At 43.1% G+C, this 26,732-nt stretch overlaps 1 protein-coding gene across 6 annotated transcripts in view; it reads left to right on the top strand.

The window, feature by feature from the left end:
* Positions 1 to 23,911, top strand: part of CALCOCO2 (calcium binding and coiled-coil domain 2) — a 38,469-nt gene extending 14,558 nt beyond the window's left edge. For 2 of the 6 annotated variants that reach the window (XM_067021224.1, XM_067021223.1), the window contains exons 3-14: positions 8,870 to 9,059; positions 12,876 to 12,978; positions 13,135 to 13,268; positions 14,078 to 14,203; positions 15,263 to 15,351; positions 15,732 to 15,801; positions 16,531 to 16,653; positions 16,955 to 17,041; positions 19,561 to 19,656; positions 21,208 to 21,343; positions 22,364 to 22,392; positions 22,893 to 23,911. In XM_067021224.1, the coding sequence (XP_066877325.1) occupies positions 8,870 to 9,059; positions 12,876 to 12,978; positions 13,135 to 13,268; positions 14,078 to 14,203; positions 15,263 to 15,351; positions 15,732 to 15,801; positions 16,531 to 16,653; positions 16,955 to 17,041; positions 19,561 to 19,656; positions 21,208 to 21,343; positions 22,364 to 22,392; positions 22,893 to 23,066 (1,357 nt within the window). In that variant the 3' untranslated portion in view covers positions 23,067 to 23,911. Of the gene's footprint in view, positions 1 to 1,778; positions 2,283 to 8,869; positions 9,060 to 12,875; positions 12,979 to 13,134; positions 13,269 to 14,077; positions 14,204 to 15,262; positions 15,352 to 15,731; positions 15,802 to 16,530; positions 16,654 to 16,954; positions 17,042 to 19,560; positions 19,657 to 21,207; positions 21,344 to 22,363; positions 22,393 to 22,892 lie in introns of those variants that run through there. The other 4 variants (XM_059047088.2, XM_059047089.2, XM_067021225.1 and 1 more) reach the window with 4 other exon arrangements.
* The last annotated feature ends 2,821 nt before the right edge of the window (positions 23,912 to 26,732 follow it).

Raw genomic sequence — 26,732 nt, 5'->3', positions numbered from 1 at the left:
AGTGTTAATAGTCGTCATATTAACATAGACAGTAAGCTGTGTGTGTGTGTGTGTGTGTGTAGGAGGTGTCAGTTCTCAGTGCTTTCAAGAAAGCAAATAGGGCTTCCCTGGTGGCGCAGTGGTTGGGAGTCCGCCTGCCGATGCGGGGGACGCGGGTTCGTGCCCGGGTTCGGGAAGATCCCACGTGCCGCGGAGCGGCTGGGCCCGTGAACCATGGCCGCTGAGCCTGCGCGTCCAGAGCCTGTGCTCGGCAACGGGAGAGGCCACAGCAGTGAGAGGCCCGCGTACCACAAAAAAAAAAAAAAAGCAAATAAGTAAAATTAATGGAAATATATCCAAGATTCTAAGGTCAGCCCTGTAGATAGAGGTTTTAAATGGAAGAGTATTATTTTGGTAACTCAGAAGGTGATCTGAACTTTCAGTAGAAACCCCACTCCCAGGTTTACTCATCATTTCCCACCATCCTTTCATCTCAGTTGAGTGCCACCAGTCTTGTGAGAAGGCAGGATTAAGAAAGCTCATTCTCCTGCCTGAAACCTCAGGGGCATAAATCCCTGGTTAAATGACACGGAAAATTTTCTTTCCAGATTTAGACAGATGCTACTCCTTGGAGAAGGGGTACTTTTGAATTTAACCTTCCATAGACAGCATGTTCAGTGCTAAGAAATAATTATCCTGGGCTTCCCTGGTAGCACAGTGGTTAAGAATACTCGGGCCAATGCAGAGGACACGGCTTCGAGCCCTGGTCTGGGAAGATCCCACATGCCACGGAACAACTAAGCCCATGCACCACAACCACTGAGCCTGAGCTCTAGATCCCGCGAGCTACAACTACTGAATCCTGTGCCTAGAGCCTGTGCTCCGCAACAAGGGAAGCCACCACAATGAGAAGCCTGCGCACCGCAACAAAGAGTAGCCCCGACTCCCTGCAACTAGAGAAAGCCCGTGCGCAGCAACGAAGACCCAATGAAGCCAAAAATAAAAATAAATAAAATAAATAAATTTTTTGAAAAAGAAATAATTATCCTGACACTTGATAAATCAGTAAAAGAGACTTTAACCAGGACTACTGCAATAGGGACATTACAATAGGGGAGAGAGATTGCACTCAACTCCAAATACAATAAGGACAAGTGGATAGAAAATTACTAAGAGGAGAAATCAAGGGTGGGGGAATTGTTGCTAAACCTACTTACAGGATTCTTGCTGAAGGCAGGCCAGGTATCAAGGTATCAGATATCAAGGGTGGGGAATTTTCTTTAAACTGACGTAGCAGGATTCTTGCTGAGTTTATTCTTACTCCGGATTAGGAAGAGCACTACCTTAACAGAGTTAACACTAAAGAATAATTTCTTTCTAGAGGGGTAATGATGAAACACAAACTGGGCTACCCAGGGAGGTTGCTGGGTCTCCTTTAGGGGCAAGTGGGAGGCATGATTAAATGCCAAAGAGATTCTCATCTATAAGACTCTTAGTGAAGTATTGCGTGGAGGTAGGAGAAAAATGAAGATGACCTCTCAATGGCCCTTCAAATGTATGGAGCTTTCACTCAGGACTAAAAGAAAAAAAATTTTTATTTTTAAAGGAAGGTAAATGGCTCTTTCTAGGGGAAGAAGTAGGCTCCTTGGGATGTGATCTTTGCTCCGGACTGGGGTAAACCATACAGGGCTGCGGAGCAACCATGGGGCCCAGTCACCTAAACACTACAAGTCCACAAAAGCACCGCGGTGAGGGCGGGGCTTGCTGACCATTATGACGTATGGGCGGGGTCAGACGGGACCGCTCGGCCCTGGGCTTTCAGCCCCGCCCCTCTCCCTTTCCCCGCCCTGTTGCTGTGGCGCCGCCGCTGGCTGCATACCCTGGTGAGTCCCTGGAGCGAAGGTGGGCAATTAGGGACAGTTGGGCCCTCGGGTTCCCCGACTTCACACATCCAGTCCTGAGAAAGGGCCATGGGCGGGCAGTGGTGCGGCTGGTTTCGGTTTTCACCTGCTTCCATCTTTCTAGGGTGACCGTAAGTGAGAGTGGCGTCATGGGGCCCCTGGAGCCCCTCCGCGGCCTAGGAGGGTTGAGGGCAGTTTTTTCCCCGAGGAGGGCAGGGCTTCAGTGCCCGGGGCCGGGTGGGCGGCTCCTGGGGCAGAAGGAACCCTCTGACCCGAGTGAGGGTCTTGAAGTCACGGCGTCATGCCCCCCCTCGCCGGCCGAGGTCGTGCTGGTTCCTTAATCCCCGTGCTTGACGTCATTGGTGGCTGTGGCCGAAGGCGGACCTTGCCCAGTCACCCCAGGCAAGTTAGTTTCTCTTTGGGCCTCAATTTCCCAGTCTTGATCCCTCAAGCCCCATTCGTTCAGTTGAGGCCGTTTGTAATTGGAGGAGATGTTCTAGACGACCGAGAAGAAAGAGCACTTGGGATGCGGTGACCTGCTTCTTTACCGTTGATCTCCGGTAACCCCTCCCTCCCCACCATCCCCCCCATCTCCCCCACCCAATTTAGTTTGGGGCTAATGTTCCCACTCTAATTTATTATGATTTCAACCCCTCCTGGACATTTAAACTTTTTTCTATCACTTGGATTCTTTGCTTCTGACGGAAGCCAACAAGTGGCCATGGTTGGAGCTGAGTAGAATAATACAAAAGCTATGTATTATAACATCTCCACTGTTGCAAAAACTATTAAAAGTAAAAGACTTTTAATACAATAGGTCTTTGTAGATTATGTAGAGCACATGATTAAGGAATATCCAGGTGAGTCACTTTCACAGATACTTTCAGAGGGCCTCTATTTGAAACTCTACCCTTTTGCAGAAATGACAGCTGTGGAGTGGAAAGGACCCTAAGAAAGGTAGTAAGAGTTACATAACACTAACAAGTCATGTAGTCTTTGGAGTCAGATAGTACAAATAGGGCTCTTTAAAATTTTTGACTCTGCTTATTAATATAATACCATGCTTCCTCATTTTCTTAGATGAAAAGACAGTTAAACTCTTTCATTTCCTTTTTCCTTCACTTGGGATCATCATTATAGCTGGAAAGTTCCTTAGAGATTTTCTTGCCTGATCCATGTGTTTTACGGATGAGGAAACTGAGGCCTAAAAAGAGATAGTGTGACTTGGCCAAGATCTCAGAGCTAGTTAGTGGCAGAACTAAGACAGGAACACAGGCCCCTTGGCTCCTAGCTTAGTCCCCTTTCTACTATACTTCAAACAGTGTCACTACCCAGGTCACTTCAAGGGTTAGCAGAATCACCCTTTTCACAGAAAAAGTATAAAATCTCAGTAAAGTAAAATGGAGATTTAGTCCACAGCTTTGAGCTTTTCTGTTTCTCCTGGTTGCCCAGAACAGTTTTTCTGTTCTTCCCTAGTACTGTTGGCACTGTGGTGTTGTGGTATGTGGGATGCAGGCTGCTTAGAATAAGCCTGGCAACTAATCCAAACAGTTGTTACTGAATTAGGTATTAAAAGTCTCCTGGGGGTACAAAGTTTACTTAAGGCACTAGAAAGATTTTAGGTAAGGAACTGGAATGAACTTGGGAAATTTGGATTAGAGCAAGTGGCTCTCATAATTTGAGGACCAGTGACTATGTGTCTGTGCTTTTGCTCCCCATCTCAGGGCCTTCTACACATCCACAATATCTATTGTCAGTGTTCTCTAAAGGGTAGTTTTGTGGAAGCATCTATTCCACGGCCAGGGGGAGTGGAACTCAAATCAGTTCATCCATTTTGCTAATTGCTAGTAGTTTAGAAACTTAAGTAAGCAGAAGGATGAAGGAATTAGTTTGAATGTGTGTTTAGTTTTTACTTATTTTTATTTTTACTATTCCCAAATGAAGAACTGATTGGCATTTCTCTCTCGGCTGTGGATTCATTTGGTTTCCTTCTGTGAACTGATCCAGAGAAACTTATCTATAGTCTTCACTTCTCTTGAAACATGTGCCCACTGGTATAAAAGGCTAATGTAAAAATGTTGGGCATTCTTTGTGCTAGAATTTTAGTTTTTGTTGCTGTCGTTTTATAAGGTTATTCTTTGTGGTTCAACATACATGAGGAAAAATCTTTAGGAAAATTGGTGAGTTGATTTGGTTGAATATTTGCACTGTTAGAACCTAAAACAGAAAGCTTAAAAAAAAAAACAACAACAGAAAGCTTAACATTTTTCAGTTTTTCTGCTAAAAAGCATATCAGCGTAGTTTACAGATTCATTCAGGAAGAGCAGGAGTAGAACTGGCTTTTTGTTCCTTTAGGAGAATGTAAGAGAATCTATGCCCTCATGGAACAGTCCTGGGAGTACTGTATTAGACTTGAGAAGCTCATTAGATGAAAATGTGTTAGGTTTTCTACTTTTTTTTTTTTTTTTGTAGTACGCGGGCCTCTCACTGTTGTGGCCTCTCCCGCTGCGGAGCGCAGGCTCTGGACGCGCAGGCTCAGCGGCCATGGCTCACGCGCCCAGCCACTCCGCGGCATGTGGGATCTTCCCGGACCGGGGCACGAACCTGCGTCCCCTGCATCGGCAGGCGGACTCCCAACCACTGTGCCACCAGGGAAGGCCCAAAATGTGTTAGGTTTTCTTAGAAGCCAGGAGCCAGTTCAGGAGACTCATTTTAAAATATATTGCCTATTATTGCCTGCCTCTTCTGAGGACCCTAATCATTTTGGAAACTGAACTGAAAAAAAAAAGAAAAAGTAACAACTATGTCAGAGTCCAAGTAAAGTGCCTCTGACAGTTTGTGGAATCTCTGCATTATTTTCCCACATTTGATGGTTTGTTTTTAAAATTTTCTATTTGTTTTCCCTGGTCACTCTTTATATGGCCAGTCTTTGATTTGAGGGTAGGAGTAAGGAATCAAGTGGAATACCATTCCATGACTTCTAGGGAGCCTAATTCATCCCACTAAATTTAACATTTGCTCTTTTTGCTCTTTTTGTATTTCTTCTGTCTTTCTTGTCTCTGTGGATATTGCCAGAATTAGAAGTGGATGGTGGACAGGTTCTATAGTGGGAAGAGTGGTTAAAGGAGGGGAGCTGATGCTTAAATCATTCTAATTTTCCTTCCGCATCCTTCCTGCCCACCCCCCACCACGAACAGTCATTTCTAGACTGCTTTGTCAGAAAGGCAATTTCCCAAGCCGTTGTTGGAGCCCATTTCTCCCAGGGAATTTTATCGCTGGGAGGGAGGATAAGCTTTAAGGATCACTGACCTTAAAAATCAGTAGATAGCGTCCTTCCAGGAAAAGTTGAATGAGATACCTCCTCACTGACCCAGTTCAGATTGACATGGTTATGCTCTAGGTTTACCCATGGCCTTTTCTAAAAGTCGTCGGCTTTGGTAAGAAGCAGAAAAGCCACTATTGTTCTTCACTCTACCTCCTCAAACCCTTCTGTAGTCTTGGCAGAAGAGTTTTTTATTTCAAGAATGATTGAGTTCCGAACACCTAGAGTGCCATTGGGTGCCCCCTGAGTCCTTCTGGGAATGTGATGAGATCTTCTGGGAATGTGATGAGATCTCTGAAATGGGAAACTTCATGGAGTCTCTTACTTTTTTTTTTTTTTTTTTTTTGCGGTATGCGGGCCTCTCACTGTTGTGGCCTCTCCCGTTGCCGAGCACAGGATCCGGACGCGCAGGCTCAGCGGCCATGGCTCACGAGCCCAGCCGCTCTGCGGCACGTGGGATCTTCCTGGACTGGGGCACGAACCCGTGTCCCCTGCATCGGCAGGCGAATTCTTAACCACTGTGCCACCAGGGAAGCCCTCTTACATTTTTGATAAGCAAGGAACCAAGGCTGTTGACTTTTCCAGACAGATGTTAGGTTTTCAGATGAATGACAAGAGATAAAGTTTCCATTGGCTGTACACTCAAGTCTCAGAATATGAGCTCTTTCCTGTCATTTTGTGTATGTAATGCTGTCCTTTCTTCAGTGAGATTCTTTCAGGATCTCAGTTCCCCAACCAGAGGTTGAACCCGAACCACAGCAGTGAAAGCCCAGAATCCTAAGCACTAGGCCACCAGGGAACTCCCTCCTCCCCCATTTTAGAAAAGAGAAAGCTGAGAAACAGCAGCTTCTCCAAAGGTACCCAACAAATTAAGAGCAGGGCTAAAGATAAGAAGTAGCCCCACCATCATTCACACCATTGTTTACCTACAAAGCCCCTTCCTTTCACTTTTTGATGAATTGCATTGTATCTTATTCATTCATTTATTCAATGAGTAAGTACTATGAGTACATAGCAATAAGTGATTACTAAGCTAGGTGTTTTGTTGTGTATATAGTGGTGATAGTGTTATGAAGGAACAGAACAGAGTATGATGGTATTTAGGTTAATTGAGAGACAGGCCCTGAATTCACTCTTACCTGAGTGTTCTCATGATCCACAGTAAAGGACAGATTAAGTCACATGCTCAGATAAATGGTGCCCCAGGCTTAGGGCAGAGGGGCTATGCTGGCCTCAGTGTGACTGAAGACCTCTAGGAAAGACAGGGGTCTGCGAGCTGAGAAACCTCCCTGCCCAACCTCCCACAGCATCCAACAGATCAGTAGTCAACGGCTTATCATGAGGAACAAGTACTGGCCTAGACTGGAATGTGACCTCTTTCTTCCTTAGAAAAACTGATCTGAGGTTTGAGGTTGAGGATGTGGCCAAACTGTGTCACAAACCAGAAAGCTAGTACATTTCTTAGTTCCTTAGCTCAGTCTCGAGAACAGACAGTTCAGTGCCTCAAAGCCCTCTTACCTTCTCTGTGAAAAAATTGACTTCTGGGGGGAGCTGGAAGAGGAGGCCCGTCTGCTTAGAGTTCAAAATAAAACCAGGAAATAAGTGGGGTGGGGCAGAGCTAGAAGAGCTACTGTGTTTTTTTGGTTATTGTACTTACTATTTTTTTAAGGGGTGTCTGTGTCTGTCTGTCTGTCTGTACAATCTTCCAACATGTTCAAACAGCTGAATTTGTAAGATACCATGTAGTAGTATTTGCAAATGTACAGCTCTTTCTTCATCTGCTGTGTAGAGCTGCAGTATTGTTTTCATTTCCCAATAGAACTCTGGGTTGAGAAACATAGACTCACTAAATGCATTTTAGAAGACAGGGCATGTGGCTTTTGAGGGGCAGGAAATATCAGGTCCTGACAATTCAAAACTTTGTTTTTTTTGTGTATTGTTTTTTATCTCCCCAATAGTTCCCATCCTTGATCACATTTTATCTGTACTATGACCTAGAAAGGTGAAATACAGCTTACTATCCCCATTTTATAGATAGGGATCCAAACTTGCTTGCTGTCCTCCAAACATGGGCTGCATTTTTCCGTTTCTTTGCTTTTATGCATGCTGCTTCATTCATGTGGAATTTCCTCACCCCCAAACACATTTGTCAGAATTCTAATCTTCCTTGAGGGCTTATCTAGGATTCTCCTCACTCCTTGAAGCTTTTCTTCATTTTCGTAACCAGTTTCATCTCTCTCTCTTTTGAACCCAAGAGCATTTTGCACTTATTTTTACTTGGCAGTCACTCAAATTCTCATCTAACCTCCATATCGGATTGGGACTCTTTTGAGGGCAAAGACTGACAGAAAAGAAAAACAACATAAACGTAATAGTCACTAACATCTGTTAAACCCTCTCTTTATCCAGACTTCGTGCAAGTGCTTTATTCTGTCACTTAGCCTTTACTTTGTGTGAATTGCCTACTCTATGGCAGGTACTGATTTAAGGACTAGACACTGTACATTGTAGGCATACCTATCTGCTTCACAGATACTATTTTTTTTTACAAAATTGAAAGTTTGTGGCAACCCTACCTTGAGCAAGTCTGTTGGTGCCATTTTTCTAACTGCATTTGCTCACTTCATATCTCTGTGTCACATTTTGATAGTTCTCACAATATTTCAGACTTTTTCATTATTATTATATTTGTTACAGTGCTCTGTGATCAGTGGCCTTTGATGTTACTTTTGAAAATTTTTGGCATTTTTTAGCAATAAAGTATTTTTAAATTAACGTAGGTACTTTTTTTTAGACATAATGCTACTGCACACTTAATAGACTACAGTATAGTGTAAACGTAACTTTCATATGCACCGGGAAACCAAAAAAATTGTGTGACTCACTTTATTGAGGTATGTGCTTTATTGAGATGGTCTGGAACTGAACTTGCAATGTCTCCAAGGTATGCCTGTGTTTCAATTAATGCTCACCAAAAAAAAGAATGCGGTAGATGTTATTAGCCCCATTTTACAGATGAGGAACCATGCGCAGAGTCCAGTTAAGTAAATTACCCAAGGGCATGCATTTAATAGGTGATGAAGCTGGAATTTGAACTCCAACATTTTGATTTCTGAACCCATGCTCGTCACAACTGCACGTCAAATAATCTCCTTCTCTCATCCCTATCTTTCTTTCTGTACCCATCCCCAGCTCCTAGCATAGTGCCTTAATATATAGAAGGACCCGATAATTACAGGATAAATGAAATTGAATAGAGAAGCTGAAATCTAGAGAAATTGACATTCCAAAAGTCACAGGGCTTGTTGGAATGAAAAATCTAGAATCTAAGTCATAACAGTTCCCAGCTCAGAAACCTCTAGGCTGCCTTACTTAAGGCATTTAGAAGAAGGGGAGCAAACTAGCTGTGAGCAGAGAACAAGGGTATGTGAGGGTGGTGGTGCCTGTGGTGAAGAGGTCACAGAGACTCAGAAAATTCTTATAGCATAGGAAGTTATGAATGCAAAGTGGCTCATAGTGAAACCGAAAGCAAGTTGTGTGATCTCAGTACTTGTCAGGCTTTAACTGACTTGCCCCAGACTGAATGTTCCCTGCGTGAGAGCCCAGAAATTTCCAGCATTTCAGACAACCCTTTTTGAGCCTTATTCTATCCCATATCTCATAACAGGACCCCTACCATGGAAGAGACAGTAGAAGATCCCCCCACATCAGCTGTCTTGCTGGAGCATTGTCATTTCTCTCAGGTCATCTTTAACAGTGTGGAGAAGTTCTACGTCCCTGGAGGGGACATCACATGCTATTACACCCTCACCCAGCATTTCATTCCCCGTCGAAAGGATTGGATCGGCATCTTTAGAGTAAGTGGTTAATTTAGTACCAAGTGACTGGGAACTAGAGGTGAATCTTAGTTACCTGAGTGTGTGTCTGTCTCTGTCTTATAAGCATTTTGCATATATGTGTGGCCAATGTTAAAATCCTAAACTAAGCTCCCTAGCACTTCTCCCTACACACACCAGCATGTGCTGTAGGACTCAAATTTTAATTTCAGTCTTAAGCTAAAATAAGATAGAAAATCATACAATCCACAAGTTTTATTATACTTTCAAAGACCAAATGTAAATTTTTTTAAATTATCCTATTTTGAAATATTCACCTATGACTTGACTGGGGTAGGTGGCCCCTTACATAATTTCTGTGAATTTAAACGTCACTTGCTTACTTAGTACAGTGTTTAATTTGTTTTAATATACGTATTACAAATCTGGAAAGGATGTTGAAAATTTACCTTGTCCTATATCTTGCATCCAATAAGTTTGTTCCTGAATAAGCGTGTCTTGCTTCTTTGTGAAGATTTCCAAGAACAGAAAGTTTATGAGCTCCCTCGGTTTCCTCTTCCAGTGTCTAATCGCCCTGTCAGTTCAAGTACAGAAATGGTACTTTTTATTATAGTCAACTTACTCTCTAGCTCCTCTTCTTTCCCCCTCTGTATCTCTGTCTCTGACATCCCCTCACACACACACACACACATACATGCACACTATTGCTCATTCACTCACTCACACACCATAATGACAAATCGTCCTATTTAGGTCGATCTGTCAAATTTACGTTTGAAAGGTCAAATGTAAGTAACTTACACTACTGAGTCCTAACATAAGTGACCTTTGTTTTGACACCTCAGTATGTCATGTGCTTGTTTACCAATGCTGTTCATCCTAAAGTCAGACATCGGTCTTGAATGCACTGTGTAGGAGCCGATGCTAATTCACATTTCCTCATCTAATTCCTTTTCCTTAATTGTTTGGAATTCCAAGCTAAGTGATAGAACGATGGAAGCTGGAGGTAACAGGGCTGGTGTTTAGAGGTGGGGGTAGTGGAGAACTGGAGGGACAGCCGAAGCAACTTCCAGTGAGGACTTCACTCTAAACCAAATGAGAGTCTTATGCTTTTTATTTATTTATTTTGTTTTTATAAATTTATTTTTTTTAATTAATTTATTTATTTGGCTGCATTGGGTCTTTGTTGCTGCGCGAGGGCTTTCTCTAGTTGTGGCGAGTGGGTGCTACTTCTTGTTGCGGTGCGTGGGCTTCTCATTGCAGTGGCTTCTCTTGTTGCGGAGCACGGGCTCTAGGCGCGCGGGCTTCAGTGGTTGTGGCACGCGGGCTTCAGTAGTTGTGGCACACAAGCTCAGTAGTTGTGGCTCCTCGGCTCTAGAGCGCAGGCTCAGTAGTTGTGATGCATGGGCTTAGTTGCCCTGCGGCATGTGGGATCTTTCAGACCAGGGCTTGAACCCATGTCCCCTGCATTGGCAGGTGTATTCTTAACCACTGCACCACCAGGGAAGTCCCGAAAGCCTTACTCTTTTTAAAAACAAATGTTTAAAAGCATTGTTTTCTTTGTTTGTTTGTTTTTTGTGATACGCGGGCCTCTCACCGCTGTGGCCCCTCCCGTTGCGGAGCGCAGGCTCCGGATGCGCAGGCCCAGCGGCCATGGCCCACGGGCCCAGCCGCTCCACAGCACGTGGGATCCTCCCAGACCGGGGCACAAACCCGCGTCCCCTGCATTGGCAGGCGGACTCCCAACCATTGCGCCACCAGGGAAGCCCAAAAGCATTGTTTTTAAATGCATCTATACTTCATTCATTTCAGAGGTATTGCGTACCACAATAAGGAAATTGTGGTTAACCCAAAGAATGGCCTCTGATGTTCATTGTCCACAAAGCTATTGATTTGAACACCTACCCTAAAATGTGCAAGAAAAGTTTAAGACTAATAAAGAGAGAACACAAACTTTTTGAGAACATATGATGTGCTAGGTCTTTGGTGAGGGGTGTGTGTGTGTGTGTGTGTGTGTGTGTGTTTTCTAATTTAATCCTTACAGCACAGCAAGCCCCCTGAGGTTAAGTAGGTAAGTAGTAGTATTGCCTGTGCACAGATGAATAAAGTGAATGTACTCAAGATGGTGACCTTCCCAAGGTCTCCTAGTGGTGAAGCAAGTTTGTTTGACTCCCAAACCTCTGTTTTTCCTTCCTCTTTTCTGCTGAATTCCTTTGAACAACAGATGGTCAGTTAGAGAATTAAGGGCTGACTGTAAAGTTGTGTACTTCCTAGCTCACTTCTAAAGTGCTCTTGGTGTTCTTGCAGTGTATAGTCTTAATCATACCCCTCAACTCCTCATCTGCCCTAACACCACTGGTTCCCAGCACCAAGTAGGCATTCACAAAATGTTTCTGCACGTGCAATATGCTACATCTTCTCCATAGAGTGAAACCTACCACCAGTGATAAAGCCTAAAGTGGATGGGAGTTAGCTTTTCTTCCTTCAGTGTAGAGCCCTGTGCTCCATACTCTCCTTTACCCGGGCATTTATGCGACGTTCCAAGGTTTCAGGGAGGGGAAGTGTCACACCACAAGAGGCAGGCTGGGACGAGGGCTGCTCAGATGGACAAGCCAAGGATGGAGATTGCAGGTGACTAGAAGTTGCCTCCTTGTTCCAAGGCAGCAGGAATTCTTAGGCCTTCCTAGATGATATTTTGGTCACAGTGCATTAAGAAACTCCAGGATGTGAATGAAGACTCCATAAAATTCCTGCTTCCTGTACCTCCACAGGTTTCGGTGGCTCAGAGGTGCTTACAGCAATGGGGTGGGTGTTAATGAGACACTAAAACATGCCCTAGTATGTGTGATGCACTTACAGCCTTTTCAACCCTGCTCTGATTCCTTAGTATATGAATATGGAATTTATTTTTAGTTTTTTTTCTTCCCACTGGGCTCAGGCAGGGTCACAATACAGCAATAAATGTAAGTTTGCTGAGTATTCTCCCCTTGAAGACACAATGGCTCCTTTTCTATTCTCCGGTATACTCTTATCTTCCAGATAGGATTTGAGCCGTCTTTTACCCCTCTTCACATTTAGTGAGAATATTTTCCACTTAGCCAGCTTTCTGCTCTGAGGCATATTTTACAGTATCCTTGTATCTTATGACTTACTGCATTCCATACCTAGAAGGGGCCTTTATGACTACCAGACTGTTGATGTTATCTTTATCACCAAAAAGCCTCCATTAAACATGCATTAAGAAAAACACTGAAGAAAGAAAACTCTACAGATTGGACTCAGTTATCTGGTACCTCATAGTCTAAGAACTCTCTTGTCCATCCAACCCCAACACACACATTATTTTTTAAATGCACTTTTAAACGCAGTGATATAACCGGGTTGGTATAGGTGACAAGACTGAACTGGACACGGGAGAGGATGAACCAGTGGAGAGAGAGGGCAGATCAGAAGTGCTTTCTGATTAAGAAGTTCCAAGAACACTGTTGTAGGAAAATAGCAGGATCAAGGTTCACAATCCCACAACATTTTTCCTAATCACTGTCAGTTCTATGTCAGACCTGGAGATACAATATTTGGAACTCTTGTTCTGGGTGCTGAATGGCCAGTTTTTGTTTCCTAAGACAAGTAATTTAGACTGTGTGTGTGCATACCAGTTTTTAATTGTATATATAGTTATCATAAGTCAAAAAACAAGATTTGATCCACTGTGGGTAGATCTTATCATAATGAACTTACTCTATTGTAAAATCAACATAACAAAAAGTGCATTTTAAGAAGACATGACCCAAATCTGTGTACTTCCAGATGCTGAACAAGAGCCTCTTGTCATTTCAGGTGGGATGGAAGACAACCCGTGAGTACTACACCTTCATGTGGGTTACTTTGCCCGTTGACCTAAACAGCAAATCTGACAAACAGCAGGAGGTCCAATTCAAAGGTGAGAAAAATACTGGATCAAAGGTAGAAGACAGCTAGCAGCCAAAACTTAGTAATTTCCTTGAGCTTGAGCTTTCTAGGGTAGATAAAAGACTTCCAAATTTTTCGTTTTCTGAATAGACGTTATTTTGGATTAAAAATCATGTTCTGTTTTCAGCTTATTACCTGCCCAAGGATGATGAGTATTACCAGTTCTGCTATGTGGATCAGGATGGTGTGGTCCGGGGGGCAAGTATCCCTTTCCAGTTCCGTCCAGAAAATGAGGAGGACATCCTGGTTGTTACCACTCAGGTCTGTAAGCATCTCATCTCAATCCCTTCCTGCCACTAAGTGCAGCAATTCCAGGATAGGGTAGAATTTTAGTCAGTAAGCCTTTATGGAATGTCTAACAGATAACTGTTGGGAAAATTTTATACAGTACCCATTCAAACCCACCATTCCTAAGGGAATGACTTAGGAATGTTAACAAGAATCATAACAATAAGTGATTTCTCCTTTCTCTAAAACTTCTGTCACTCAGTTGACATTCAGTTATTTAACTTTCCCAGTGACTTAAGTTTTGTCATCTGCACATCTTATCACCATAGTAAATTTTATAACCTCCTTTGAGGAGAGACACACCAAATATTCTTCTTTGTATCTCTCAGATTCATTTGCTTACTCAGTTATTTAACAGGACACCTACTTCCATCCAACACTCTGGTAGGCACTGGGGATGTAGTGAAGAATCAATTAAAACCCTGTCCCAGTCTCAAGGAGCTAAGTCTGAGAGGAGAGACAAACAATATTTAGTGTTTGCAAGAAAAAACTATGTTCTTTTGTCATTCCCCCTTTTAACTTTTTGTGGCCTTAATTTTGTTTATCTTTCTTTCTTGGTAATGGCAGCCTCGGTGCTGCAGTTATACAGACACACCTCTCTTACCCCCTTCCCTACATACTGAGGGGCTGCTTCCACTTGGGGTACACAGATGTCACTACAGTGAGTGGGAATCAGCTAGACCCTAACCATCCCAGCCTATGGGAATTTTCTGCTAGAGGGACTTGAATATCCATTGAGCTATAAAGGGCCAAATATGAGTTTATGGAACATTCTTTCGTAGGGTGAGGTGGAAGAGATCGAGCAGCACAACAAGGAGCTCTGTGAAGAAAACCAGCAGCTGAAGGACAGCTGTGTCAACCTCCAGAAGCAGAACTCAGACATGCAGGCTGAGCTCCGAAAGAAGCAGGTACGGGCTTCCCTGGTGGCGCAGTGGTTGAGAGTCCGCCTGCGGATGCAGGGGACGCGGGTTCGTGCCCCGGTCTGGGAAGATCCCACATGGCGTGGAGCGGCTGGACCCATGAGCCATGGCTGCTGAGCCTGCGCGTCCAGAGCCTGTGCTCCGCAACAGGAGAGGCCACAGCAGTGAGAGGCCCGCATACTACAAAAAAATAAAATTAAATTAAAAAAAGCAGTTAAAGGTGAACTTGGAGGATGGAGATCAGAATCATTTTCTGTTTTTTTCTGTGATCTCACACCCTTATCCTAATACCTGGCACAGATTTTAGTATATTAGATATTTCCTTTTTATTGTTTACATATTGAAATGATATTTTCATTTAATGGGTTAAATACTATTAGTAAAATAATTTCATCTATTTCTTTTTACTTTTTTTAATGTTGCTACTAAAATTTTTAATTATGTATGTGGCTTTCATGAATTAATTGGACAGCACGTTTCTAGGAGAAAAGCACCTTTATTTTGCCCACTGCTGTGTCTGCAGTGCCAGAACAGTGTCTGGTATGTAATAGGCACTCATTAAATATTTGTTTAATGAATTAATGGACAAATGTAAGCTCCACTAGAAGAGAAATTAGGTAGATGTATTTTTTTCTTTTTTTAATTGAGTTGTAATTGATTTACAATGTTGTGTTAGTTTCAGGTGTACAGCAAAGTGATTCAGTTTTATATATATATATGTATTAGATGCTTTTCCCATATAGGTTATTACAAAATATTGAGTATAGTTCCCTGTGCTATACAGTAGGTTCATGTTCGTTGTTTATTTTATGTATAGTAGTGTGTATATGTTAATCCCAAACTCCTAAGGTAGATGTATTTTTAATATGGAAAGAACATATTAAGAACATTTTAATATAGAAATCCTTTTACTTGGATATTTCATTCACTGCTGTGTCATGCTATATGCCTGACATATAATAAGTGCTCAATAAATATTTGTTGGCTGCCTGAGATACTAAACACTGTCTTAGAAATGTTAAGTCCCTTTGATGTTTGCATCTACAGGAGGAGCTGGAAACCCTAAAGAGCATCAGTAAGAGATTGGAAGAGACAATGAGAGAGCAGAAGGACTGTTGGGAGACAGAGCTTCTCCAGTGAGTGTGACTCTCGAATGGGAGGAGCTGCTGTGTCACAGACACCCGTAGGCAGGGTCAGATTAGATTTTACAACAGTCTTCCTGTTATCACAGTGATAGGTATGATTCTCCCTCTTTGATTCATGAGCTCTTTGATTCTAGGTTAGAGAATTAGTATCAGAATTGTAAGGACAAATGATCTGAATTCAAGTATTAACGTTAAGTGTTGAACACTTGCAGTTTGAGGTCAGGAAGCCAAAATAGGACTGAAGAAGAGACTAGTGGATTTAAAAATAACTCTGCAGGCTAAGGGCCCAGGCAGCCCTAAATCGTTTAAGGTCTGGGGGAGCTGACCTAGAATCAGTACTTTTTTTCACTTAGTCATCTCCACTTCCACAGGCTGAAAGAACAAAACCAGAAGATGTCCTCAGAAAATGAGAAGATGGGAGTCAGAGTGGATCAGCTTCAGGTAGGTAATGCCAAACCTTTGCCAAAGTATATTTTCTTAGCCTTGCACCGCTCCACTGTGGTGGCGCAGGAAGATGCAGCTCATTGTACTGAATGCCTAGTGGTGGATCTCTCAGCACATCACACTACAGTTTCAGGGGGGGTGTTTTCCGTTCTTGGCCCTCCACACCCTTTTTAACTTTTCTTTTAGCTACAAAATCTTTTCAAGCAAAATCTTACTAAAAAGCCTGAAATGTAGGGCTTCCCTGGTGGCGCAGTGGTTGAGAGTCTGCCTGCCAATGCAGGGGACATGGGTTCGTGCCCCGGTCTGGGAAGATCCCACATGCCGCGGAGCAGCTGGGCCCGTGAGCCATGGCCGCTGAGCCTGCGCGTCCGGAGGCTGTGCTTGGCAACGGGAGAGGCCACAACAGTGAGAGGCCCGCATACCACAAAAAAAAAAAAAAAAAAAGCCTGGAATGTAAAGCAGGTAGCAGCAGAACTGCTCTCTTTTTTAGGAAGCTATGCCTTAAAGAGGGGCTTTAAAGGGTGGTTTGTCAGATTTTACTCAGTTGAGTCTTAGATTTTTAGGTGTAAGGTAGAGCTGAAGAGTGAAGAAGTTCTTGGGGATATTTGGCAGTTGGAAGTTGCTGGGGAACACACATCTCTTTATGTTACTGTACATTTAAAAGCATTGTTCCTGTTTAGTTTTCCTTCTTTTTTATTTTGGTTATGTTCACTATTTTTGCTTTAGGCCCAGCTGTCAACCCAAGAGAAAGAAATGGAGAAGCTTGTTCAGGGAGTTCAAGATAAAACAGAGCAGTTGGAGCGCCTGAGAAAGGAAAACGGCCAGCTCTTTCTCAGTTTAACTCAACAGGTAGAGTCATGGAACAAAATATTTTTAGGCGTTTGTGAAAAAAGACATACATTGTTCTTTCTTTGCTCTATCATATACCTGGGTGTCACTGGCTGCGGGAAAGGTCTCCGGGGAAGCCATCTGAAATGAGGTATCTAATGGCTTTTCTCAGGAACTAATAAGAGAAGACTGGCTTTTCTCTCTGCACCCTGCTTGCCCGTTAGCTTAGCAGGCCTTTCCCCAGTGCGTGCGCACGTGTGCGTGTGCGTGTGCGTGTGCGTGTGTTTTCCCAGCAGTGGTACTGAAATCTGTTTTTGTGCAGAGGGAACACCAGAAGGAGCTCCAGTGGACAGTGGAGGAGATGAAGCAGAAAGAAACTGCTGCAGCGAAGAAACAACAGGAGTTAACGGCATGTCTGTCTTTGGCTGGCTATGTGGGAGGGAGCCTAAGGAAAGGAAGGGATAGAGCCTATTTTCAGGGGATGGACAGGATTAATGACACAGATTACAATAGCATTTACCTCTGGACTTTCTTCTCTCTACCCAAAGGGACAGAGAATCTGCCATTTACAGACTGTTTAGGAGAGGTGGGTGTTTCTAATATGTGACGACTGAAAAGGAATATTGGAAGTTAAACTTCATGAGAGGTTGTAGTAAATAGAGCCTTGGGCTAGAAATCACACAGAATAACCCGTACCCCCTTCTTAAAGAGTTTTTGTCGGGGCAGACAAATTAATGATTGTAAAATGAGCTCTACAATTAGAAGATATTATAGTAGTCAAACAAATTTTGTTATAATTAATATAATGTTAGCAATTATCATCATTATAAATTATTCTGAGCTATGTAATATAGTAATGAAAGCCTAATTGACTAATAATTTCCTATAATATATTGTTGGAAACGAGGCCTCATGGTGATCACAGGTGCCTAGAAGCTCCATTTTCTGAACTGTTGTAAGGACATGAGAAATCCTGATGCGTGGAGAATATCCAGCTGTTGGGAATGTAACTCATATCCTCTATGCATCATTCATTCATTCAATCATTATCTGATTGATTATTGAGTACCTACTGTGTATAAGATACTGCGTATTTTAGCTTATATAATAAAAAATAGATGCAACAAAGTTTGAAAATCATCAACTCACCGGTTAAGTATAGCCCACAGGAATGTTTTATTTGTTCTAGATGGTGTTTTTTAAAAAACTGATTTGGTGACCAACACTTAAAAATGGGAACATTTCCCGTTAAAAGAAATTGGTATTTCCAGCTTCTTGAAAAATCAGAGGCTCTGCAACATATGAGCCAACACTCCCGCCCTGTAGCAGAATCTGGAGCTGAGTAGCTGCTGACCCTTTAGATGGGTCATGCGTTCCCCATGTGGCTGCCGTCCTCACTGTTTTGTTGCATCCCACACTCCTTTATTCAGTTCCATTACTTGCCAGGCCCCTATTGGCACTTTTGAGTTTGTGACCTCTGATGTAACAAAGAAATCTGCTTTAAATAATCTATAGCCATTCAAAGGTTTGGACTTCCTTGGTTTTCATGGAATACTTTTCAAGGTCCAGGGGTTCCCCAGCTGTCTGATAGCAATTCTTTATTCCTCATGCATCCAAAAGGCCCCTAGCTCGGAGGACTATGTATCTTAGGCTTCAGGAGCCTCGGAACAAGAAAACAGCAGTGGAGGAGCAGTTAGTACAAGAGGTGGAACGCCTAAAGGCAAAGGTAGAGGCCGGGAAAGCCTGTTTCTTAGAGAAATACAAAGAGTGTCAACGGCTCCACAAACAGATCAGGCAACTCAGGGCTGCCGCACGGGTAGATGACAGAGTTGAGGGGCCCAGGAAACAAAGGGTGTGAAGGTTTGTGGTTCCTGGACCAAGCCCAGAGGATTGTACACACGCTAAGGAGAATACACCCTCTGCTAAAAAAGAGGGATGGAGTATGGGGCCAGAAACCAGCCTGGAGATCCCCAGAAATAGAGGCCCCAGTTCAGCCATGGGTCACAGGGAAGGTTTTTATAACCATTGAGCGGGTTTCTGTACAAACTGAGATAGTGCTTTCTTATTTCTGCCTTTTGAGGAAGTGAACCAGGACCAGAAGAGCTAGCAGGAGCCAATGGGGATGGGGAGCCAGGAGCCTCAGTCAGCACTATCATCGGGTGGCCCCCTTTCACATTACTACCTCAGGGTCGGCTAGAAGCACACAGCAGTTTGGGCACCATCATTCAAATAAAAAATCTTGAAAAAAACCCCGCAACTAGTAGGATTAGCTTAAAGTGTTTTTGTGAGGTATTCGCTTGTGTATGTATATAGGCAGGTGTCGGGAAGCGCTGAAGTATGCCTATGAGTTTTGGCTCCATGAAACTAGTCAGGTGAACCCATCATACTGGGAAGCCCAGGACCCCAGTCTGGGTTCCTTGTAGCCTTGGATAAATGCCTTCCAGGGTTCCTTCTTCCTCAGTGTAACTTGAGTCCACATGCCTGTCGTCACACTGGGAGGGAGTCACACCAGCCTAATTCAGTGCTTCACGCTGTGTTGGGTGAGATGTTTATTCAAGACAAAGATGATGATTGTTTCCATGGTTGTGTGGGGTTAAAAAAAGCTCAGTTTATCCCTAATTCTGTTAAGCCAGTCTTGAGGTTTCCCCAAGCTAACTTTTTCTCTCTTTGGTCACTTACTCCCAGCTAAACCAAAAGAAACTGGCATCTTGATGCCAGCCCAAGCCTTCAGGCATTTTGTTAAGTCATTTTTCTGTAAGTCAGCATCACCTCCATGGTACCACTCCTCCCTACCCCTATTTCCTTCTCCAGCACCTCAGTCCCACCACTTTGGAAAGCCAGATCCTCTATGATCTCCTTGTTTTACCCCACCTTGGATCCAGACTGCAGTAGGTAGTCCTAATCCGATTTTATTTTATTTTTTGACAGGACCAGAACTTTGACCTGTCAAAAAGACTGAGTGAGAACAAGATTATATATAATGTTCTGCAGAAAGAGAAGGAGAGAATAGAAGACGAAAATGATGTAAGTATGTAAAAGACTTTTTAAGGGAAGGAGCAGGGTGACCCAGAGATGTGCTAACATAAAAAGTTAAACAAAAGAGCCCTTTCTGGGACATTGGATGAGACAGTTGCTCCCAAACAAAGAGTACATTTCATCTGGTTTCCTAATCTACCGCAAAACCCATTCTTTGTTCTGTAACTGAAGCTTGTTTCGCATGGCAGTAGTGACCTTGAAAGGAACAGCCTTGATGAAGATCTAACTTATTATTTTTGCTTTTAACTCCACAGCTATTGTAAGTATTGTCTTTGGGGAGTAATATCCTACATCATTTTTGTGCTAGCTGAGGGACCCTTTTCCGTCAGCACAACTTTTTTCTTTTTCTCTGCTGCCAAACCAGGAGCAGAAGTGGTGGTCTGTACCAGTGCTGGACCCATGGTAGGCCCCAAATAAATACTATGCATTCATTCATTCATCAGTTCATTCTTTCATCCAACCAGTATTTATTTTCTGCTGTATGTTAAACACATTATTATTGATTGATTGAGGATAATGGCAGCAAATAAAAAGGTTGAACTTGAAGTCATTCTCACATGCTTGCTGGCATCAAAGAGCAGGTGTTCAGGCATTCTGGCTGCTCCTCCGATCTACACCTCCAGCCATTCTCCATCTCTACCCTCTCCATAACCCTTCTGGGCTATGCCTTCAAGTGATCATTTCTACCTTTGATTATATCATTTATGCCAGTGTGTTTCAATTTTGCAAAAAGACTTTGAGGTCTGTTTCTGGTCCTGTCATTCTCATCCTCTTGATTTAGTTAGCTGTACCTTGACTTTGAAATAGTCGATGGTGTGGGCTGGGGGTGGGGGAAGGGTGTGCAGAAGATGGGGAAGGAAGAATGCACATAACTTGCAGCAAGAAGAAAAAGATCTGATACTTGGAAGCTTTGTTAAGAACTATAGTAAAACCCTCTTAAGATGTTAAGAGGAAATTTACTGATTTTCGTTTTTCTAAGAACTTTAAATGTTGCCTGTCCCCCTTGGGGCTTGATCTCTTACATTCTTTCTCTCTCGCATTCCCTCCCTCTCTTTTTTCCTCCCTCTCACTCTCTGTTGGCATATCCATTTAATGGGATAAAACATGAAGAGGGAAAATTATATGAGATGAATATTCACACTATGTAAGAAAATTGTTCTAGGAAGGAGACTAAAAGAAGCATTCTGCTCTCAATAATGTGTAACAGTTTCGATCTTAATATAGCTCCCACCACCCTCACATATCCATACAACTTCTGTACCCCCTTCAGTTGGTGTGTATTTAAAGATATAAAATTCCTTTTTGCATTCATTCTAAGCAAAATTCAATACATATTTAAATTCAGATATTAAGAACTCAGATGTTTGGAATACTGAGGCTACTGCTTCCCCTTTGGAAGAACTATGGTTTATCATTTCTTGGGCTTCTCCAGTGCCACATTGTTAATTGAGAACTACCTGTAATGGGCATCCCTGGCCAGTTCCTTGTGGCCATTTGTTGTTGACTTTTAACATGTCTCTGTAAATACTCTATCCTTAGCTTTTGAAGATGGAGAACAGCACACTGCTGAGTTACATGGGTCTGAATTATGACTCTTTTCCGTATCAAGCGCCTACTTCAAATCAAGGAGGTGCAAGACAAAACCCAGGACTTGTCTATGGAAACCCATATTCTGGTAAGACAACTTTGCCGTTCGAGCTGGAGGCCCCTGCTTGCATCTCTTTCCTCCAATAAATTTTTTTTTTATCTGAAATGCTAATTAAGACCAGCCTCATGGTTAAGACTTGTTGGGCAGAAGCTGGGTACCCAACAGAAAGACTGCCAGGCAAGAAGTGTTAATTGAGAAATAAATCTGAATCTAGAAGACACAAATCAGATCATTCGCCTAGAGGCAGCAGACACAAATTGAGTCCCCTGGCTATATTCCAAATATATAAATCAGAGAAATGTCTCTGTGTAGAAGATATATACATCTAAAGCTGAGGAAGCTAATTAAGATTTGGAAATGGAAGCACGAGAGGCGGACTGTACCACCCAGGATGGGCTGTTAGGCAGCCACCCCCGTGGCCTGACCCAGGGTAGCAGGGATGTGCTCAACAGAGACTCCTGAGTGGTTTGGGGGACAGGAAATGGGGTGACAACCAGTGTTGTCATTGAAGGACCCGGGGTCAGATGTCTTTGCCAAACAGGGAACTTTCCTCCTTTTTTGTCTCCAAAAGTGATATGAGACCTCATTTGCTTTTTTGCGACAGTTTAAAGCAGGCCTGTTCTCTTAACAGTCACAATCTGATTTTTGCAACAGGCAGGGGTACAAGTTTATTTTTCCTTAAAAATATTTTTAAACATTTCATTTAAAAAATGACCGTGGATTTGGTCTTAAAATCTATTCTCAGACTATTTCCATATTAAATTGTTACTGCTTTCATTAAAATCTCATTTTCTCCACACTGAAAATAGGTTTATTGTTTTTTCTGATTATATAATGACTACAGAAAATGCCACTTCATTATTTTTTCCTTTTTTCCCCCGCTATCCTTGACCTAGATCCCCTCTATCAAAGTAGATGATATATATGAGAACGAAAGAATCAGAAGGGGAACGATGAGGGTTACAAAAAACCAGCTGCTAGAACACAGCTGGAGAATGTATTCTAGGGATGCATTTCATTGAATGAAATCTCTTTTATTACCTTCAGGTATCCAAGAAAGTTCTGCCCCCAGCCTGGTAAGTATTTGATTCATGAGATTTCCCACATGAAATCTTTGGGAAAATTTCCCTTCGTGCTCCGGTGAACCATAGGGAGACTGGTTTGCTGTGATAACTCCAGAAGTCAGCAGGATCAGTTTGGTCAGTGCTGAAAGCTGCAAGAGCCCGTTAGGGCGGGGAGAAGAAAACACAGTTCATCCATCAGTGTTCCGCTGGAGATTTTCACCTGTGAATTGAGTTTGGTAGCAGGACTGGGGAGGAGATATGAACCAGGCAGGTAGCCAAACAAGGTCTGTCCAGTGCCCCTTCCAGGCAATATTACATCCTTTCAGTCCTGGGGTTAGAGAATGCCCCAGTGAGTATCTCCAAATGTGAATTTGTTCATTCATCCTCTATTTCTGGATCACCTGCCATCTGCCGAGCATTATGCTAGGTGCTGAGGATATAGTAGAAAGTCAGACACAGTCTCCGCCACATATAGCTTCCATTCGGACTGACCTCTTTGCTCTCCCTCCCAGCTCTCCATCAAGAAATGCCCCACCTGCAAATCAGACTTTCCTGATGACTTGTTTGATCACACCTTGGAGCAGCACACGCAGACCCTTAGTTTGAATTGTCCAGTTTGTGACAAGGCCTTCCCAGCAAAAGAGAAGCAGATCTTCGAAGACCATGTGTTCTGCCACACTCTCTAAGTGTCCCAGCCTCTTGGATCTATACTGTACATGGATTTTATAGAGTAGGACCTATAGCTTCTACTATGAATTATGACCCAAGATCCTGCCTAATCTGAATTATTAGGGATTTACTTAGTCCTGCTGCCCTATAGGTGGAGTCATGTCGATTATCTGAAGCATAGTGTTAAGGGCTGTTGTAGTACCTTTTAAGTCACATAACTCCAGCTGTGTCAGCCTGTCAACTAAAATGCCCATTCTCCCGAGGGTCTCCAGCATAAAGGCCCTGGATGGAGCTGAGCTGGCTGTTCACAGCAGGCCTGACTCGAGTACTAAGTGAGTAGTTTCCCAGGTTGTCCTGCTGCCATTGAAGGTCAGGCCTTGAGTGCGTTTATACTCAGTCCTCAGTCCTAACCCTGGGAGTGGCGACTGATTAGAGGTTGAGAATTTCTTCCTCCTCCTCAGGCCTCCGTCTCCAACTGATTTAGAATAGTCAAAAATGGCATGGCAGAGAACCCAGACATCCAATTTGGATACCAAAGGTTTCTCATCTTGATTTCCCAGCTCCCAACAGAATCATTCCTGAACCACGGACATGAAATATTATTTCACTCACAGAAAGTCTTTCTGTCTGGATACCTCTGACTGGCATTTTCTACTCTGGTTTTTTCCTGTGCACATAACTATTATTGTTGTAAGTCCTTTCTTAATGGTTAGTGGGACTTGTTAGAAACTGTATGGGTTTGCAACTTTCTGAGCAGGTGAGTTTGAATATGGATAAGTTAGAATGAGAACTATTGTTAATCACTTTAATACTAAAAATAAATTAGTCCTCTACTTCAGGGACTTTGGTAATTTAAAATAAACCTTGAGTTCATGGTTTTTTTAAATTTTTAAGCTTGTGGGGAAAGTATAATCAAAAGGATTGTCGGAATTATAGACCCCACCAAGGATTTCTCTTCACCTGTCTTAACTAGTCAACAAAAGAGTGTCCTGGCCATTATCTTGAGGTGGAGAGGGAGGTGACGAAGCATTAGTTTGAGAAATCTGGAGCCCTGACTTTCTTGTTCTAACTTTCTGTGCATTTTTGAAAGGGTGTGGATTTGGGCACCTTTTGTGAACTAACTTCAGTTCCCTCCATCCAGATCTGCCTAATTGAACTATAAGAAAGCAATTCCATTTTCTCCACCCCAGGGACTGAACAAATGGAAATGACTCCCAGGCAGTCAGCCAGCTGGTCACTGTAGAGACTTTTACAGAAACTTTTGAATGATGTGAAACATGATGTTGTGCATCGGGTTGAGCCAGTTATAGTTCTGCATTCCTTCTGGGGTTTTCCCTGACATGACTGAAGTTAGGCCTTAGGCTAACTGTATTGTCCGAGTCACAGCTCCTCACCCTTATTTCTCCTTTGATAAAGTGAAGATGAAACTATACTCCCCCTCCTCCCGTATCACCATTTCAATATGATGTCTCTTGGACTTACAAGCCTTTGCCCCATAAGAATCAGATGTGACATTAAGACAAAGTCTAGAATAGAAATATAGGACTTCCCTGGTGGCGCAGTGGTTAAGAATCCGCCTGCCAGTGCAGGGGACAAGGGTTGGATCCCTGGTCCGGGGAGTTCCCACATGCCCCGGAGCAACTAACTAAGCCTGTGTGCCATAACTACTGAGCCCACATGCTGCAACTACTGAAGCCTGTGCGCCTAGAGCCCATGCTCCGCAACAAGAGAAGCCACGGCAATGAGAAGCCCGTGCACTGCAACGAAGAGTAGCCCCAGCTCACCGCAGCTAGGGAAAGCCCACGCGTAGCAATGAAGACCCAACGCGGCCAAAAAATAAATAAATGAATGAATGAATAGAAATATAATGAGACAGTTTTTCTGCCACAGTTTTTCTGGCAGATACCCTTCCTGCAAAATTTCTGTTGCTCCCCAGATAGTTCCAGTGAAGAATTGCAGTTTATTTTATACTAGTCAGCTTTTAATTAAGCACATGAATGGAGAGGAGCAGTGGTACACATAACCCGAATCAGTGCATACCGTTTCCTGGTGAATTACCCACCCCTTTGCCCCTGCTACCCTGAGCCTTACCCGTGATTATCAACAGCAGCAGGAGCCCCCCTTCCACAGGCTTGGTACAAAAAAACAGTTGAGGTGTTAATGATCCTTTTTGCTGGATGTAAAACAAAGCATCTTTAACCACTGTTCATTATCCCCAGCTGCTCTTACCAAGGCTTTGAAGGGGAAATTATGCTCCAGGCATCTACTAGTGGTAAAGGAAACAGTCATTCTTATAAATCCAGTCATCACCCCAGCCTTTCCCCTCCATACCTCTTACACCCACAGATTTTAAAGCTGTAAAATTCCTGCAATAAATAACAGCTTGTGGGAGCAAAATGGTATCTACATCTAAATTGGATTTTAGAATCTTTGTACTTATTGGGGCAACAAGTTTTCCTTCCTAGTTCATTTTCTCTTTTCTAATATTAAAATGTTTTTGCATTACCTTAGCACACTCACTCACTAAGCAGTGGGGAAAAAAGTCACCCTGGCATACATGAGTGTGAGTGGTGAAGGAAAGCTAATCGAAAATCAGAGAAGGGAGAGTTGGCAAGATATTTGGTAAACTTAGGCCCCTAAGAACACCTGTAGCTCCAGCCCTTTTGCCTCGTCCTGCTAAAAATTGGGATGAAATGGAACTGCCTTGATGTTTAAATATGATCCTGTGATTCGAGTGATTTTCTACAGTGGCTGTGGATTGCACTGAGCTAAACACTCTCTAACCTGGTCTCCTAGCAACAAATGCTAGTGAGATGGTAGGCTGTGGCTAAAAGATGCCGTCCATTACCTAGGGAAAAAAGCAAAATGGACTCAGCATAACATAGAGATCAAACCCGAAGAGATAGCACCTAATTCCCCTGAGTTAACCAACAGTAGGCCACAAGCTCGGGGGAGTTACACTGAGATCTCCTTAATTGATCTCATAAAAATATTAAAATAATGGCTTTATAAGAATGTAGTGCTTTATCGTTTAGACTGCATTTCATATAGTCCATGTATACTTTCAGTAACCCTTTGAAACAGAGAGCTTTTAAAAAAAAAATTTACTAATTTATTTCTGGCTGCATTGGGTCTTTGCTACGCGGGCGGGCTTACTCTAGTTGTGGTGAGCGGGGGCTGCTCTTCGTTGCGGTGCGCAGGCTTCTCATTGCTGTGGATTCTCTCGTTGTGGAGCACGGGCTCTAGGCGTGCGGGCTTCAGTAGTTGTGGCACGTGGGCTCAGTAGCTGTGGCTCGCAGGCTTAGTTGCTCCACAACATGTGGCATCTTCCCCGACCAGGAATCAAACCCGTGTCCCCTGCATTGGCGGGCAAATTCTTAACCACTGCGCCATCAGGGAAGTCCCTGAAACAGACAGCTATTTTTATAGATGAATAAGATGAAACGTGGAGAAATAACCTGCTAAAAGTGGAAACAACCCAAATGTCCATCAGTTGATGACTGGGTAAATGTGGTATAGCCGTACAACGGGATATTATTTGGCAATAAAAAGGAACGAAGTACTGAGATGTCACAACATGGACGAACCTTGAAAACGTGCTGTGAAAGAAGCTAGTCACAGAAGATCACATATTGTATGATTCCATTTATATGAAATGTCCAAAATAGGAAAATATTCTATGG

The sequence above is a fragment of the Kogia breviceps genome, chromosome 19 (genome assembly GCF_026419965.1).
Source record: "Kogia breviceps isolate mKogBre1 chromosome 19, mKogBre1 haplotype 1, whole genome shotgun sequence".
NCBI classification, from domain to species: Eukaryota; Metazoa; Chordata; class Mammalia; order Artiodactyla; family Physeteridae; genus Kogia; species Kogia breviceps.
This window is presented reverse-complemented; position numbering and strand designations above follow the sequence as displayed.